The sequence below is a fragment of the Centruroides vittatus genome, unplaced genomic scaffold (genome assembly GCF_030686945.1).
Source record: "Centruroides vittatus isolate TY-2023 unplaced genomic scaffold, ASM3068694v2 contig_108, whole genome shotgun sequence".
NCBI lineage: Eukaryota > Metazoa > Arthropoda > Arachnida > Scorpiones > Buthidae > Centruroides > Centruroides vittatus.
In genome coordinates this window covers 643,696-660,125 of record NW_027120695.1, presented here as the reverse complement: position 1 = coordinate 660,125, position 16,430 = coordinate 643,696, and the positions used below count along the sequence as shown (strand labels likewise).

Here is a 16,430-nt window from a genome sequence, read left to right as displayed (position 1 = left end):
CACGGACAGGAACCCACATCGAGGGGAATCCCGAGAGAGAGTACGGTAAATAACTTGTAAACCCATCCATACCTCCAACATGCCCGAGGGACAAAACTTTAATCTCTATACTCTAATTTAATATTACTTTTGTCCGTATAAGAACAGGACCAGCCATGGCCGACCGAAGAAGCCTCACCCGAAATCTACAAATCTTAACCCTCTATAACATTTGGTAGACTACAGGCAACAAAGTCAGTTCGCTTTTCTAATTTTCAACGGAATTTTTTTCATCCCTTTTTATGCATTGTAGTCTGTTGTCTACGTTCCAAGTTACAATATTAGTTTAAAATCTAAAATTTAGATGGCGCTACTTGTCACAATTTTGAATTTTTCGTTACTGATTTGAACATTTGAACAAGTTGGTGCACATCGCGAATATAAAAATCTAAAATTAGTAGTTTTAGAACTTGCTGATGTGTGTTTTTGTGAAATTCTGAAAGGTAAATATTTGAATTTTATTATCTAATGCTATCTTTGAGAATTTTATAGATTTTTATTGGATAATCTGGTATTTAGTGTTTGTATCTTTTGAGCTACGTCATGTGAAAAGGGTAGCTGTCTTGTATGAAGAGTGTAGTTAGTCACAAAGGCTATTTTCATGTTTTAGGATGGCTCACAAACATCGCCTTTATGAAAAAGATATTATTTCTGAACTCCGTGATGATTGTCCGAGTGAAGATGGCCTGGATTTTGACGACGACAGCCTCGCTGACCCTGATTTTGACCCCGAGTTTGGAGAGTTTGCTGAAGAAACTTTGATGGATGAAAGTGATATGGATGCTATAATGGAAAATCTAGAGGATGACGACATTGACCTTTCTCCTGACATAGAACCACTCCCTTCAACTTCAAGCGCTGCAGGTTCTTTAGTTTCCGTAGCAAAACGACAAAAACCCAAAAAACTAAACTTGCGCTGGAAAAAGAAGAATCTTGAATTGAATGCAGAGCAGCTGGCATTTATCGGCGATGAATCACTAGATTCTAACATTTTAGACCTTGAAAGTCCTGTCCAGTTCTTTCTTTACCTGTTTCCACCAGAACTTATCAAGAGAATATCGGAAGAGACTAACCTTTACCTGGTACAAAGGAATCCTAATGACACTTTTCGTGTATGTGAAACGGAAATCCGGCAATTCATTGGTGTGGTGTACCTCATGTCACTAATTCAACTGCCTAGAGTTACCAACCACTGGGGGCCTGTCCTTGGAACACCCCTTATTCAACAAACAATGGCATTGAACAAATTTGAAAAGATTAGACAGTTTCTGCATTTCAATGATAATAGCAAACTTCTTCCTCAGACTGACCCAAATGCCGACAGGATTTTCAAAATCCGACCAGTTATTGATGCTTTGAATACAACATCCAGCAAAGTTCCACTAGAAAAGAACCTATGTGTGGATGAGCAAATGTGCTCCACCAAAGCCCGAAATTTGCTGAAGAGATACAACGCCAAGAAACCGCACAAATGGGGATACAAAATCTATGTTTTGAGTGGCGTTTCCGGGTTTGCTTATAAGACAGAGGTTGAAACAGGCAAAGAAAATATTGTTATACAAGGAGAACCAGATTTGGGAGCCTCGTCCAATGTCGTAATGAGATTGTCACGTATGATCCCTAGGCATCAAAATTTTAGGTTGTACTTTGACAACTATTTTACTTCTCTGCGTCTCCTAGAGTATTTAGCCAAAGAAGGAATCCTCAGTCTTGGTACTATTAGAAGAAATAGAATTCCTGACTGCAAACTGTCATCAGAGAAGTTGATCATGAAGAAAGAACGAGGATATTCAGAAGAATACGTAGCCAGCATCAATGGCATAGACGTGTCAACAGTCGCGTGGAAGGATAATAGAATTGTCACCTTGGCTTCTACATTTGCTGGCCAAAAACCTAAAACTGAAGTCCAGAGATATGACAAAAAGAACTCAAGGTATGTAAACATCAAACGACCTAATGTAGTTGGCGAGTATAATCTTTTTATGGGTGGCGTAGACCTTATCGACAGCATTATGAGTAGATACAAGATTCGACTGCGGAGCAAACGTTGGCACATGCGCCTGTTCTATCATTACTTGGACCTCACGATGGCCAACGCATGGCTGCTTTATAAAAGGGTGTGCAAATACAAAAATATTTCTCAGAAGACCATCATGGCTTCAGCAGATTTCCGTCTGGAGGTTGCAGAGACACTGTGTAAAATGAGGACAAAATCAAGTTTTTCGACCGGTTGGTTGGTTGGTTGGTAATAGTTTTTTGGCACAAAGGCAACACAGGCCAAGCTGCGCCACAACACATGGTATAAATAAATACATAAATAAATAACAATAATACATAGAATAAAATAGAACAAAATAAAACCACAAAAAAAAACAAACAACATAGAACCAATAACAAAAATAAATAACAATTAAAATATATATAGTAACAAGGTGTAAATATAAAACAAACAAACAACTAAATCTGTTTATCAATATTTGTAACTTTTAAAAAGTTCAGTAATTTATCAACATTTGGCCTCTGGCCCAAAATCTCTTTAAAACTTGCATTTCCAAAATGCTGCCTACGAATCCTTTCAGAGGCAGTGCAATTGCTCAGTATGTGCTTAACGCTTACAGTACAATTGCAATACTGACACACAAACTGGTCATCACCCGTCAGAAGGTATTCATGAGTCAGTCGAGTGTGTCCAATTCTCAAACGAGTAAGAATGACCTCAGATCTCCTGTCATAAGGTTTCTTCTGTGTCCAATTTTCTATCACAGGTTTGATCTCGTGTAGTTTATTGTGGACTTGTGCGTTCCACACATTTTGCCATCTCTGCTCTAGTCGTTTTTTAACAACTAGCTTCAAGTCACCTCCTTCAATAAACATTGTATGCTGAGAAGGACTTGCTGACTTTGCAGCTGCATCAGCTTCTTCATTTCCTCTTATACCTACATGGCCTTGGTCCCAAGAAAATTTTATATACAGATTCCTCACAAGAAGATGGCAAATCAGATTATGGATTTTAATCACTATTGAGTGAGAACTAGGTTCAGATGAGATCAAAGCCTGAAGTGCACTAACTTAGTGTAAATCACACAGCGATGATGAACTTTCCTATTTATATAATTTGGGCTAAATAAATAGCCTGCAACTTTGCAGTAAAGATGGAAGAATTCGGTGCCATTTGTTCTGCCACGATTTCATCCTGGCAAACAAAGGCTAAGCCAACATACTTATACACCGATGGATCTAAATTTGATATCTGAATTAAATTCCTGTCATGATGTGGAATTTCTGCCCAGTGCTGTCTATAGACTGGTTGTATCACCTCCATATTATCATTTTCAGGAGTAGGAAGGGTAGACATCTTTCAGGTTCATACACCATAGGGTACTGGTACACTCAGTACTCTCGTGAGCTTCAGTTCCACAATGTGCACATTCACAGGCATCCTGCTGTGGCAAGAGTGTATGTCCAAACCGCTGGCATTTGGAGGAACAGAGAGGATTTGGAACATACAGACGAACTGGACAACGCAGATAACCTGCTATAATAAAAGATGGCAATGTCAGCTTGTTGAATGTGAAAATTAAATGCTTGGATGGTATCAACTTCCCAATCCAACAAATGGAAATGCATCGGACAGCAGCGACGCCTTGGTTTGAAAGACCAATCTGCATATCTGATTCATCTTCAGACATCAGATCGATCTCAGATATCACACCACGTGATGAGTTCAAACTTCCATGTGGTGTGACTGTGACTTCAATGTCTCCCAGGTTCTTTGTAGCTAAAAGTTTTGCTGACTGTTGAGGTGAGGCAGTTTCTACCAGTAGGTCACCTGACCTTAATTTCTGTTTTTTTCAGGTGCCCAATGGTTGATTCAAATAATTTCTGAATCAATAAAAGGAGAGCATTTCGACAGTGCATGCTACTGGAGAAAAACCTCTATCAGGTAGGATGGCTGACTGGCTGTGTTTTCATTGGTTTGTTTGGGCTTGTATGTATTTTTTTAAGTTTTAGAATCCATGATTGAGAAATAACATTTTGGCTCCTAGTGATCCCACCTATCATGGGGCCCAATGAATGGATGTCGTCACACAGGAGACTCCCATAGACCGTCGCACCAGGGTTTCCCAGGAGCTATACCCTCATAATGCAGTCAAAAAGAGCACATCTTGTCTGATGTGTCCACCCAGTCTGCATCAAACAGTTGATTCCAGGCCAAGGTCAAGAATGACTCAATGACCAGCCAATTGACTGAAATGAAGCCTGATTTAAGCCTCCCATTTAGCCAAAGTAGGGGCCAAAGCAGCGTGTTGAAGACGTTATGTTGCCCCTCAACTACCAGGATCCCCCTTTCTGGCGTACAGGACACCCCGCATGGCAAACACGTGGGTGGGCGTTCAGATCACAGGGATAGTAAAGAAGAGTTACTAAACCATCTCTGGGAGGTCCCCTCACCACGGAAAGGAACCCACATCAAGCGGTTCTCCCTGTCGGAAGTGACACCTTTCCCACTGACAAATAGTCAGTGGGACACATCTCTGAAATTTTCGCTGTTTTAATATAACAAGGAATAGCAGATTCCAATCAATCATCACTCATTCCTCCAACTGTTCAGATTAGTGTGTGTGTGTGTGTGTGTGTGTGTGTGTGTGTGTCTTCTTATGCAGCTCCTGAGATTACAATCATAATGAAATACCAACAATCACCTTAAAAATTGGGCTATTCGGCTTGGTGATGTATATTTATAATTGTGTACGTCATCTACATTTATGCTTGAGTACTATCTGATGATAACTGTCCAACTTCAAAAATCTACATACTATAACTGTCCCATGCTACTCATCATAGGATATTATTTGTCAGAATTCTTAAGGTACCAAAAGTTTGCAAACCCACTCGACTACTCTGGTTCCTTATTTGGTCACGTTATTTAATCGGGTTTATGACACTGCTAAAATTCCGGAATCGTGGTTGGAGGTAAAGATAAAAGTTATTCATAAAAAAAGGTCCAAGAGATGAGCCTGCAAATTTTCGACCAATATCGCTGTTACCTGTAGTTCGGAAAATTTTTACATATATTTTGTCTAAAAGATTAGGTAATTGGTTAAGAGAACGGAATTTGATTCAACCAGTGCAATTCGCTTTCCAACCTCGGAAGAGTACTTTGAGCAATATTCTAATTCTTGACTCCATTATTTGTAGACAACTTTCAAAGAAAAGACAACGTTTACTCGCAGCCTTTATAGACTACGAAAAAGCCTTTGACAGTGTTGTTTTGAAGATTCTGTTATCCAAATTAATAATGCTTGGGATTTCTGATAAGTTTATTGAAATAATTCATTGTTTATTTTCAGGACTGAAAGCAAGAATTTCCACTAGTGCTGGGCTTACTGATGTTTTTTCATTAGAAAAGGGTTTACCACAAGGTGATTCTTTAAGTCCAATATTGTTTAATTGCTACGTTAATGACATGGTACAAGTTTTTGATGATTTAAGTAAAGATTCCATTTCTCTGAGTGATTACGAAGTACATTTACTTCAATTTGCCGATGATACAGTAGTGTTATCCACTACCCCGATCTATTTACAAAAAAACTTGGACAGGTTATATAATTATTCTTCTACCTTGGGTTTACATATTAATTTATTCAAGTCGAAAATAATGATTTTTAGACACGGTGGAAGGTTGAGAAAGGCTGACAAGTTTTTCTTAAATGGAAGAGGAATAAGTATTGTTAATGAAGTTATATATTTGGGGATTCGTTTCTCAGCTACTGGCTCGTTCCAGAATTACATATCTTACGTGAAAGGTAAAGCATTCTCTAAAATAAATGTTGTAATAAATATTTTGAGACGGGTTAAGAACAGCCATATGGCTTTGTGTAAGAAACTTGCAGCTTCTCTATTTACTTCGAGTTGGTCTTATGGTCTGCCTTTTTGGGGGCCTTTTTGTTTTGATGACATTGACTCTATAGAACTGATGTTCTTTCGTCGTCTTTTTGGCCTTGAGAGATCGATCCCATCGTATGCAATTAGATCTGAATTGGGCCTAGAATTTCCCTGGAAACGTTTTGTTAAACTAACCTTAAATTTTCTGGGGAACATAATCTCTGACCCATCATCCCTGGAATGTAAGGCTTATTTTACCTTGAAGTTTTCATCGACCAGATCACTGAAATATAGCTGGTTCACTAAACTGGAGAGTCTATTTAATAGAATTGGTATCTCACTCTCCTTAATAGATTCATCCCCAGAAGTTTTGAAATATTATACAAATAAAATTTTACAAGAGTTTAACAATCTTTTCTTGACAGAAAAAGGTGACAGAATCCTTAAGGCTAAATACCATCCATGGTACTCAGAAATATTAGACAACCACCGATGTTTTTACATGTATTATCAGCAGTTACCGTTTATTATTAAAAAAATGATCATACAGATTTGGCTACATAAGTTCCTTTAACATGGAAACATTTGTGTATTGATCTACGTTCACCAGATATGTGCCCGTATTGTAAGAAAGGAAATGCGACCCTAAACCACTATATGTTTGATTGCGAGGATCTTTATTATTTGCGTTTATCAACACCTTCTAATAATGTTCTTTGTATTCATAATGGTATTTGTAAAGATCCAGCAGATAGAATTCATGGATTATTCTCCATCAACGATTCAGTTGAGTCCATTTGACGTAAATATAATTTATTAATTAAAGTAATTAATGTAACCCCTCCTCCTAAAAATTAATTTTATGTATGAAGTTTTTCTAATAAATAAATAAATAAATAAGTTTGCAAACCCACACACTCAGTCATGATAGTGTGCATAACCACAAATTCTACGTCTTACTGAACTATGTGACATATTGTATAGACTTTCGTGCCATCTAATGTTTTTGTGTACTAAACTGCATCAATTGACTCCTTGCCAACTGAATTCTGTCATTTCCTACTTCATCTTCTTAACCCTAGTCTCACATACAAGACCACATTACTGCCATCGAAATAAAGCGCAAATATTTGTAAAGTAGGCATATCCTATCTGGTGTCAGAATAAAACACCTAAATAGTGGTGCCTGAATGTCACCTTGCAACTTCTACAGTTTAATGGTAAATAAACAGTTGGTTGGTTGGTTAATGTTTTTTGGTGCAAGGGCCAGACTGGTCATGCTGCGCCATGTCAAATGGTTCACTTGTTGAACTCAATGCATATAATATAAAATAACAATAACAACTCACAATAACAAAAATAATACAAACAAACAAAAAACAACACACACAGAAATGATATGTAAATAAATAGTTGAATATCTTTGTACAAATTAGTGACCTTTAGAAAGTCTTGCAGATTATAAAGATTTGGCCTCCGGCCCAGAATCTCAGTGAGGCTTTGATTTCCTAAATACTGTCTACGCCGAATCTCAAAACCAGAGCAATCGATTAGTATGTGTTTTACACTTACAGGACAATTGCAATATTGGCATACTGGCTGCTCGTCACCCTTCAAAAGGTATTGATGAGTCAACCGAGTATGTCTAATTCTCAATCGAGTAAGGATAACCTCAAATCTCCTGTCATACACTAAATTACGTGTCCAATTTTCTACTATTGGTTTGATCTCATGTAGTTTATTGTGGACTTGTGCGTTCCACATGTTTTGCCATCTCTCTGCAACATGTTTTTTAACGACCAGCTTCAAGTCGCTTCCTTCAATATTCATTCTATGCTGACGAGGGCTTGCTGACTTTGCAGCTGCGTCAGCTTCTTCATTTCCTCTGATACCCACGTGGCCTGGGACCCAACAAAATTTTATAGAGAAATTCCTCAAAAAAAGATGGCACAGTAGTTTATGGGTTTTAATCACTATAGAGTGAGAACTAGGTTCAGATAACATCAAAGCCTAAAGTGCACTAACTGAGTCAGTGTAAATCACGCAGCAACGATGACCTTTCCTATTTATATACTTTAGAGCTAAATAAATAGCCTGCAACTCGGCAGTGAAAATTGAGAAATTCAATGCAATTTGTTCTGCCACAATTTCATTCTGGCAGACAAAGGCTGAGCCAACGTAATCATCCGATTTAGACCCATCAGTGTATATAGGATTCCTGTCACGTTGTTGAATTTCAGCAAAGTACTGTCTATACATGTAATCTGGGGTGGATTCCTTAGGAAATTGCTTTAAGCTAAGGTCGACATTTATCACAGGAGTTGACCAAGGTGATATACTGTAAAGCTCAGGCTGTGAAATGTTGCCCATATCCAGGTCAACCATTAAACTTCAATTGATAATGACAATTGTTATCAGAATGATAATATATGTAACCATTCTAAGCTACTTCTGCTGGAAGAAGCTGATGTATCAACTACCTGAAGTTGGCCTTTCCAGCTTCCAGACAGATGTAGATGAATTGCAATATAGTATTCACTGATTACATAGTTAAGTACAGTAGAGTGTTGTTTATCTAAAAGCCAATCAACTGAAACGTCGGTTAACCGAAAGCATTCCAGTTGAACTGTGTCGTGCTGAATCAAACGTTTTTGATACTAGATTAACATCCTAAATATAATTGTTTTGTTTTTATATTTTTTATTATATTTATTTTGTTTGTACTAAATAAAGAAATAATTTTTAGCAATACAGTAGCCACAATTATTATTTCGAAAAAATTTACGTTAGGCTTAACGTCGACAAATATTCAACACAAAGCAATATGCAGTGGAGAAAAATTTCAACATGAAATAGGTTAATATATTTTTTCATACATAATCAGTTATCCAAAAGATAAGTTATCCGAACAACCCCAGTCCCCAATTGATTCGGATAAACGATGCTCTACTGTATCTATTTTTTGAGAACCAAAATTTTCAATTTCCTAGATAAATTTTAAATTCTTCAGCAAATGAAAATTCTAACATAGAAAAGTACAGTTCAACTGAGGGGAAAAAAAATGAAAAAAAATAGTACACACATCTGGGAGATTAATTTCTCTAATTTAATTTCACTTGACTTCATTCCTTCACTTAATAAAGACGGCATTGGAAAGGTGTATATTATATATAATTATATATATATATATATATATAATACAGAGTTTAACCCAATTATAACGTCATCCGTGGGACCAACAAATTTCCGACATCATATCCGAGTGTTGTTATCTGCAGAGTCATAATTTCAGTCCCATAAAAAGTACCAATTGTGTTCAAGAATCTATATATATATAATCGAGACGAGTTGATGATGATGAATGATGATGATAATAATAATAATAATAATAGTTTACATCACTGCACCAGGAACTAGCTAAACACCTAACACACACAATCATCAATCCACAAGACATGCCAAATTTTCTTACTCAGGGCATCACCTACATGAAACCTAAAAACAACAATACCACAGACCCCACACAATACAGACCAATTACATGTCTTCCAACACTCTACAAATTACTGACATCCTGTATCGCAAACAAAATATACAAACATATTGAAGAACACGACATTCTAACGGAACAAAAAAGGTTGCTGTAGAAATCACAGGGGATGCAAAGAACAGTTACTCATAGATTCAGTCATTCTACGGCAAGCACACAAACAACACAGAAACATACACATGGCATATATAGACTACAGAAAAGCATTCGACAGTGTTCCACACAGTTGGCTGGTACATATTCTACACATGTACAAAATACATCCATCACTCATTACATTCTTCCAAAACACTATGCAGCACTGGAGAACAACACTACATCTCAGGGTTCATAACACTTCCATACAAACAAACCAAATCTTTATTAGGCGAGGAATTTTTCAAGGAGATTCCTTGAGTCCTCTCTGGTTCTGCCTAGCCTTGAATCCATTATCCAACATGTTAAACAACACACAATATGGCTACAATATCAGGCATGAAAAAACAACACAGTATACACTGTCACATCTCATGTACATGGATGACATAAAACTTTATGCATCCACACAAAAACAACTTCATCAACTCCTACAAATCACACATTCATACACCAAGAACATACAAATGGAATTTGGCCTAGATAAATGCAAAACACTTCACATAGAAAAAGGAATCCTGAAGAAAGAAGATTTTGCACTTGGAAATGGAGATGTTATTGAATCCATGGAAGAGGGCGAGTTCTACAAGTATTTAGGATTCCAACAGGCCAAACTAACAGAACATGCACAAATAAAGCAAAGATTAATTAAAGAATACCAAAGTAGGTTAAATGCTATTCTCAGAACACAGTTAAATGCAAAACACACAGTTAAAGCAATAAACACATATGTCATCCCAGTACTCACATATTCTTTTGGAGTTATACATTGGACTCACACAGATCTTGAGCAACTCCAAAGGAAAACAAGAACAACACTTACTAAGCATAAACAACATCATCCTAAATCTGCCACAGAAAGATTAACCCTTCCACGTAAAGATGGCGGACGTTGCCTGATTGACATAGTTAACCTTCACTACAAACAAATACAGTCACTGCGAGAGTTTTTTATGAAAAACAAGAAATATCACAATTACATAAAGCAGTAACTCTAGCAGACTCGAATAACACACCATTAAACTTACACTCACATCATATGGACACAACACAACATAAAAAGCATAGACACCATTAAGCAATCGCGGGCTCGAAAGGCACTCCATGGCAGGCATCCTTATGATCTGGCCCAGGATTTTGTTGACAAAACTGCGTCAAACAGCTGGTTAGCTCGGGGATGCCTCTTTGGAGAGACAGAAGGATTCGTGATTGCCATACAGGATCAGGTCATAAATACTAAAAACTACAGAAAACACATACTCAAAGATGCAACACTCACAAATGACACATGCAGAAAATGTCACATCATGCCAGAAACTATACAACACATCACCTCTGGTTGCAAGCTCTTGGCACAAACAGATTATTTACACAGACATAATCAAGTAGCAAATATAATACACCAAGAGCTTGCAAGGAAACACAAATTAGTAGACATCCACGAACCATATTACAAATACATTCCGCAGACAGTATTGGAAAACAACACACACAAAATGTACTACGACAGAGCCATAATCACAGATAAAAAATTTACCACAACAGACCAGACATCACACTCATTGACAAACACAATAAAATCACATACATTATAGACATATCCATTCCAAACACTCACAATATACAAAACGCGTGCACTGAAAAAATTAGCAAGTACACAGAACTCGCCCAGGAAATAAGGCATCTGTGGAGGATGGATAGGGTGCTTATTGTACCTGTTGTTCTCTCCTCTACAGGTGTGATACCACACACACTACACAAAAGCCTGGGCACATTACAATTGAATAGAAACACATACATCACACTACAGAAGGCCACTATATTGAATACATGTCATATTGTGAGAAAATTCCTGAATACAGATACACACACTGATACACTTCTTTAACCACTTGCCGTCCGGACCCGAGTTAACTCGGGCAAGTTTCATAGCGTTACAAAAAAAACGGTACTTTTGGCCCGGAAAATTTTTTTTTTTTTTTTTGCATCTTTGGAATGTTTTCTGTCTCCAAATTTTTTGAAAAATTTTTACCCGCGCGAAAAAATTTTATTGCGATTTTAATTAACCTTTAATGACGCACGATTAACGCTCAATTGTTTTTTTATGGGATTTTTTTATAAAACTTCATTCATCCTTCTAAAGTTCTAGTGCGCCGATTTTACTTCGGTAAAGTTATTTAAAGCTATTTTCTGTTGTCAAAAACAACATCCAATAGTTTTTTAATTTTTTTAATTAATAGATTTTATTAATATATACGTTTAATTAAGTCGGGGGGTCGGAAATTTCAATTAAAATCGTAATTTTAAAAAAATATTTAGAAATATACCGCCATCTAGTATTCACCCTACTTTTTACCCTTCTCCTCCTGAGAGTTTCATGAGAATGTCCCGCGAAAGACGACACCAGCTGTTCTCAAGGTCATCCAGCTGTGTAAACAATGACTCATCGGTGTCAGATTTCGCGCTAAGGCGAGAAAAAGGAAATTGTACTTTGAAGCTTTTTCTTCAAAATTAACACATTTCTTTCGTTTTTATCAGTTTTAAGTATTTTTTATTGATTTTTATATAGAGTTCTAATTAATTAATACATCAAGAGGTTAATTTCTGTTTTGGTTACTATGCCTTGACTTTGGTCCGGCATGGTACACAACCACCGGTGTTAACCGAGTATATCTCACTTAACCCAACATAATAATAATAAGCGCAAAGCCCAAACGGTTAGGAGTTGAAAGTTGAAATTTGGTACACAGTTAGGGTACGTCACGAGAACGCACACTAAGAAGGGATTTTTCGAAATTCCTCCCCATAGGGGAGAGAGACAGGATTAAGGCTTAACACTTCCATCAACAATGGAAGTGTCAACAATGGAAGTGTTAAGAAAAAGCGACATGCAAGATGCAGATGCAGTTTTTTCGTTTTTGTGGGAAATCGAACATATTTTTAGACTTATCTAAAAATTCTGTAATTAGTCTGGAAACAGGGAGGGGCCCAATTCTTGCATTCTGGGAAAATGGGTAAGGTCGACTATAATGTAATAATCTTAATTTTTGCTAAAACAGTTAAGAGTTGAAAGTTGAAATTTGATACACAGGGTACCAAATTTAAGTACCAAAGTGTTAAGTAACAATGATAGTGTTAAGTAACAATGGAGAAAAAGAGAAAGCAATGTGCAAGATTTACGGGCACTGGAGGAAAAGAAAAAGAAAAAAGTAATATGTTAGAACATATTCGATTTTCAAATTTAAACAGATTAGTTTGGTTTTCTTCGATCTTTCTTCTTTAGAACATTTGATGAAAATTGAACAATATAATCAAAAGACGTCCTGGAAATCAAACAATATTAGAACATTCAATTTTTAATTTTCAAATTTGACTTTTCTTTAGAAATAATTAGTTTGTTGATGAAATTGCTCTTTTTATTTTGCGACTATAATGTAATAATCTTAATCTTGGCTATCATTACTTTTGCCCGAGCAACGCCAGGCCTACCTGCTAGTCTATTATAAAATCCATTCTAATTTAACATCATATATATTACCGTAAAATTATTTCTTAATGGTAATACAGTATACTGTATTTATTATGATGATGGTAATTTATTATCATATGTATAAAAATGCAATCTATTTGATTAAATCAACTTTATTTACATTATTATTATGTCTAAGCTTACATCAATGTAATTAAAAATTTCAAAATTACCTTTTATAAGAAATTTCTATTTGTCTTAAGTTTCAATAATGGCAGAACTTCCAGTTTTGAGAATAACATTGAATCAAAAAGCAACAAAAGATTAAACTAATGTAGGACAATTAAAAATAATTCAATTATTTCTTTATAAACTATTTAATATAATATGTTATATTAAAAATAATAGAATACTTAACAATTTATCATAAAGTAATTTAAAAATGAGTACATAATAACCAATCGTCGCGCCGTTTGAAAGTGTGGCAAACCTCACCCCTGAAATTAGGTAGTGAGAGTACCACCCACAGTCATTCTAGAAAGTGGACTCTGACCATAGGACTGAACATGTAGCATTTTCTTGGTTAAATAAAATTTGTAATCTAATTTTGTAAATTTGGGAGTGCTTCAAATATGATGTTAGAACAGGATTTTATGTCATTACGAGTAGGTTTTTTAACATTGTATTGTAAAATCATGGGACCAATAAAATTTTGACATTATATTAGGGTTGTCGTTACATCCAATGACATTATAATCAGGTTAAACTGTGTGTGTGTGTATATATACATGTATGTGTATATATATATATATAGAATTTTGATTATAATGTTACTTTTCAATCTAACAGAATAACAGCCTTATAATATTTATTTATAATAGAAGTATTTTCTGCAGAAGTATTTTGTTCCTGAAAGAATTTATCTGTAATACAACATTTATGAAAATTGACTGTTTCTCTTATATTAATAATAAAATAAAAATATATATTTAATTCAAATATGTTTAACTTTATTGTTTTAAAAGTACACACAGTAGAACCTCTATATTAGTAATATTTTGATGATATTTGTTTTCCTTCATATTCGTCAGTATTTGTTGTCATTTCCAACACCATCAGTGGCACTGCAATTGCATGCCTGCGCTGGTAAGCTAGCTGTGTTAGATTACTGTTGCCAATAGATAAATTTTTTTGCTAGGTTTAGTGGATTTATTAACAATCTACCTGTGTAAATTACCTAAATTATAATGGCCCTGCTTTTTTATAATGCTATCTAGCTATAAGAAAAACCAAACAATTTTACTCATCAATCGCACACCGCGCTGAATAAACAATAACTTCACACAAAAACCAAGAACGGTGCGTTATCACATATAATTACTATTTTCACAAACGTTTTCGAACATAAAAGTTCTTCATCAGGTGAAAAAACAGACAACTTATAAAAAACGTTCGATAAAACAGTTTTCGAAAGAGCCGTGCGCAAGATTCGAAATGTTACTCGTGCAGATTTAGAATCCCTACTTCAAGGCCTTTCGAATAGGACTAAAGAATACTACAGATGGATGGCAGTAAACAAGATTTTAAGGGCTAAAACCACGCTGGACTCAAAGCGTTTACAAACGAAAGTAACACGAGCCAGAAGGTGGATGAAGAACAATGGGATCACGCTCGTCAGGGCCGACAAGGCGAAAACTATGGTACTGATGAAACAGCATACTTATAACCAGTTATTAATGGAGTACATCAATCTTACCCAGTGTGAAAAGGTAGATACTAACACAGTAGAAAGACTACATGCAAGGCTAAAGAGGTTCTCCAACACTAAATTGGCTAAGAGGTTGGCAATTAAGAACATTGTAATGGACTCGCCTGACACACCCAGGCTATTCGGTTTTGCCAAAACACATAAACAAGACCAACAGATTCGCCCGGTAGTTGATAAAGTAAGAGCACCAACACGTAAATTAGAGGAATTCACGCACCGTCTGATCGCTCCACACTTAGAAGACTACCAGTTCACCGTAACCAATAGTCAATGCCTCATAGAGCTCCTCAAGCAGATTGACACCCCCCTGCAATTTATTACGGTGCTCGACTTTAAGTCATTATATCCGTTGATCCTTCTACCACCAGCATTTTGTGCCATCCGAGATCTACTATTTAAAATAGTCGCTGATGCTAACCTCCACCAGCAAATATTAGAGATGGCCCACCTGCTATGCTACAACTCATTCTTTCAATTTAGAGGTATGGTCTACAAACAAGGAAAGAGTGTACCAATGGGGAGCCCGGTAGCAGGAGATTTGTGCGAGCTGGTAATACGGCAACTCGAAGAGAAAATCCTTCCTAACCACCTCCACAACATACAGCTCTATAAGAGATACGTGGATGACATACTCATCTTGTGGAAGAGCAAGCCGGACATAGCGGCATTCGTCGACTCATTTAATAACAACAGCTACGGCGTAACTCTGGGCCTGGAACAGGCGAATGACACGCATGTTCATTTTCTTGATGTTAGTATCATGGTTAAAGGAACCTCCATCCTCACAGAAGTGTACAGGAAACCGCTTGCAGACCAATTGTACATCCCCATAGGCTCTTGTGACCCCATACCGTACAAACTAGCAGCATTCAACACCTTAGTCAAACGGGCGTACACCCATTCCTCAACAAGAGCACGCTCTGCAAAAAGAGATTAACAGGTTACGCAGTATTGCTCAAAGCCATGGGTACTACAACCTTATAAGTAAATTAACCAAAAAATGGAGGAATTACCAACTGTCAACGCAAACCAACCAGCATGAGCAAGTAACAACAGAGCATAAAGACAACATTCCGCTCACCTACAATCCATATTTAAGGAAGCTATATTTGGAGGTTGCCAAGAAGAAACAAGTCAGCATCACCTATAAAAGATGCCCGAATATATATCAGCTGCTACGGAATGCCAAAGATCCCCCCAACCAAGACAAGCTATCTGGAGTGTATGCCATCCCACTGAAAGACCACAGGTGTGACGAAGACTTATGGTACATCGGCTCCACTAAAAGATCGCTAGTAGCAAGAATTAAAGAGAATAAAGCAGACATCCATCATCAAAGATGTACAACTGCTTTGGCACGTTACGCCACAAAACCGGATATTCAGCCAAGGTTTGACGAGGCCAGGATCATCCACACCACACCCCTTATACACCATTTGAGATGAATGGAAGCAGTTCACATACACAAGACCGCCCGGGATAAAAAATGTATTAACAGCAAAGAGGAGTTATCGTTATCCGTTGCATGGCAAATGCTCATATATGACGGATGACATTACAGGAAAGTTTCCACTTCCACCCAT

The 16,430-nt window shown here is 36.7% G+C and overlaps 2 protein-coding genes across 2 annotated transcripts; both read left to right on the top strand.

Moving 5' to 3' along the window:
- Positions 1-650: 650 nt before the first annotated feature.
- On the top strand, positions 651-2,288 carry LOC136975049 (piggyBac transposable element-derived protein 1-like). Its single transcript, XM_067270044.1, has one exon. It carries the CDS (start codon positions 651-653, stop codon positions 2,286-2,288), a length of 1,638 nt encoding a protein of 545 aa, XP_067126145.1.
- A 12,440-nt stretch (positions 2,289-14,728) lies between these two features.
- Positions 14,729-15,784, top strand: LOC136975039 (uncharacterized). The gene has a single exon (XM_067270032.1). The coding sequence runs from the start codon at positions 14,729-14,731 to the stop codon at positions 15,782-15,784; it is 1,056 nt and encodes a 351-aa protein (XP_067126133.1).
- The last annotated feature ends 646 nt before the right edge of the window (positions 15,785-16,430 follow it).

Excerpts from the sequence above, each read along its gene's own strand:
- LOC136975049 (XM_067270044.1), top strand. The coding sequence starts at position 651 with ATGGCTCACAAACATCGCCTTTATGAAAAAGATATTATTTCTGAACTC.
- LOC136975039 (XM_067270032.1), top strand. The coding sequence starts at position 14,729 with ATGAAGAACAATGGGATCACGCTCGTCAGGGCCGACAAGGCGAAAACT.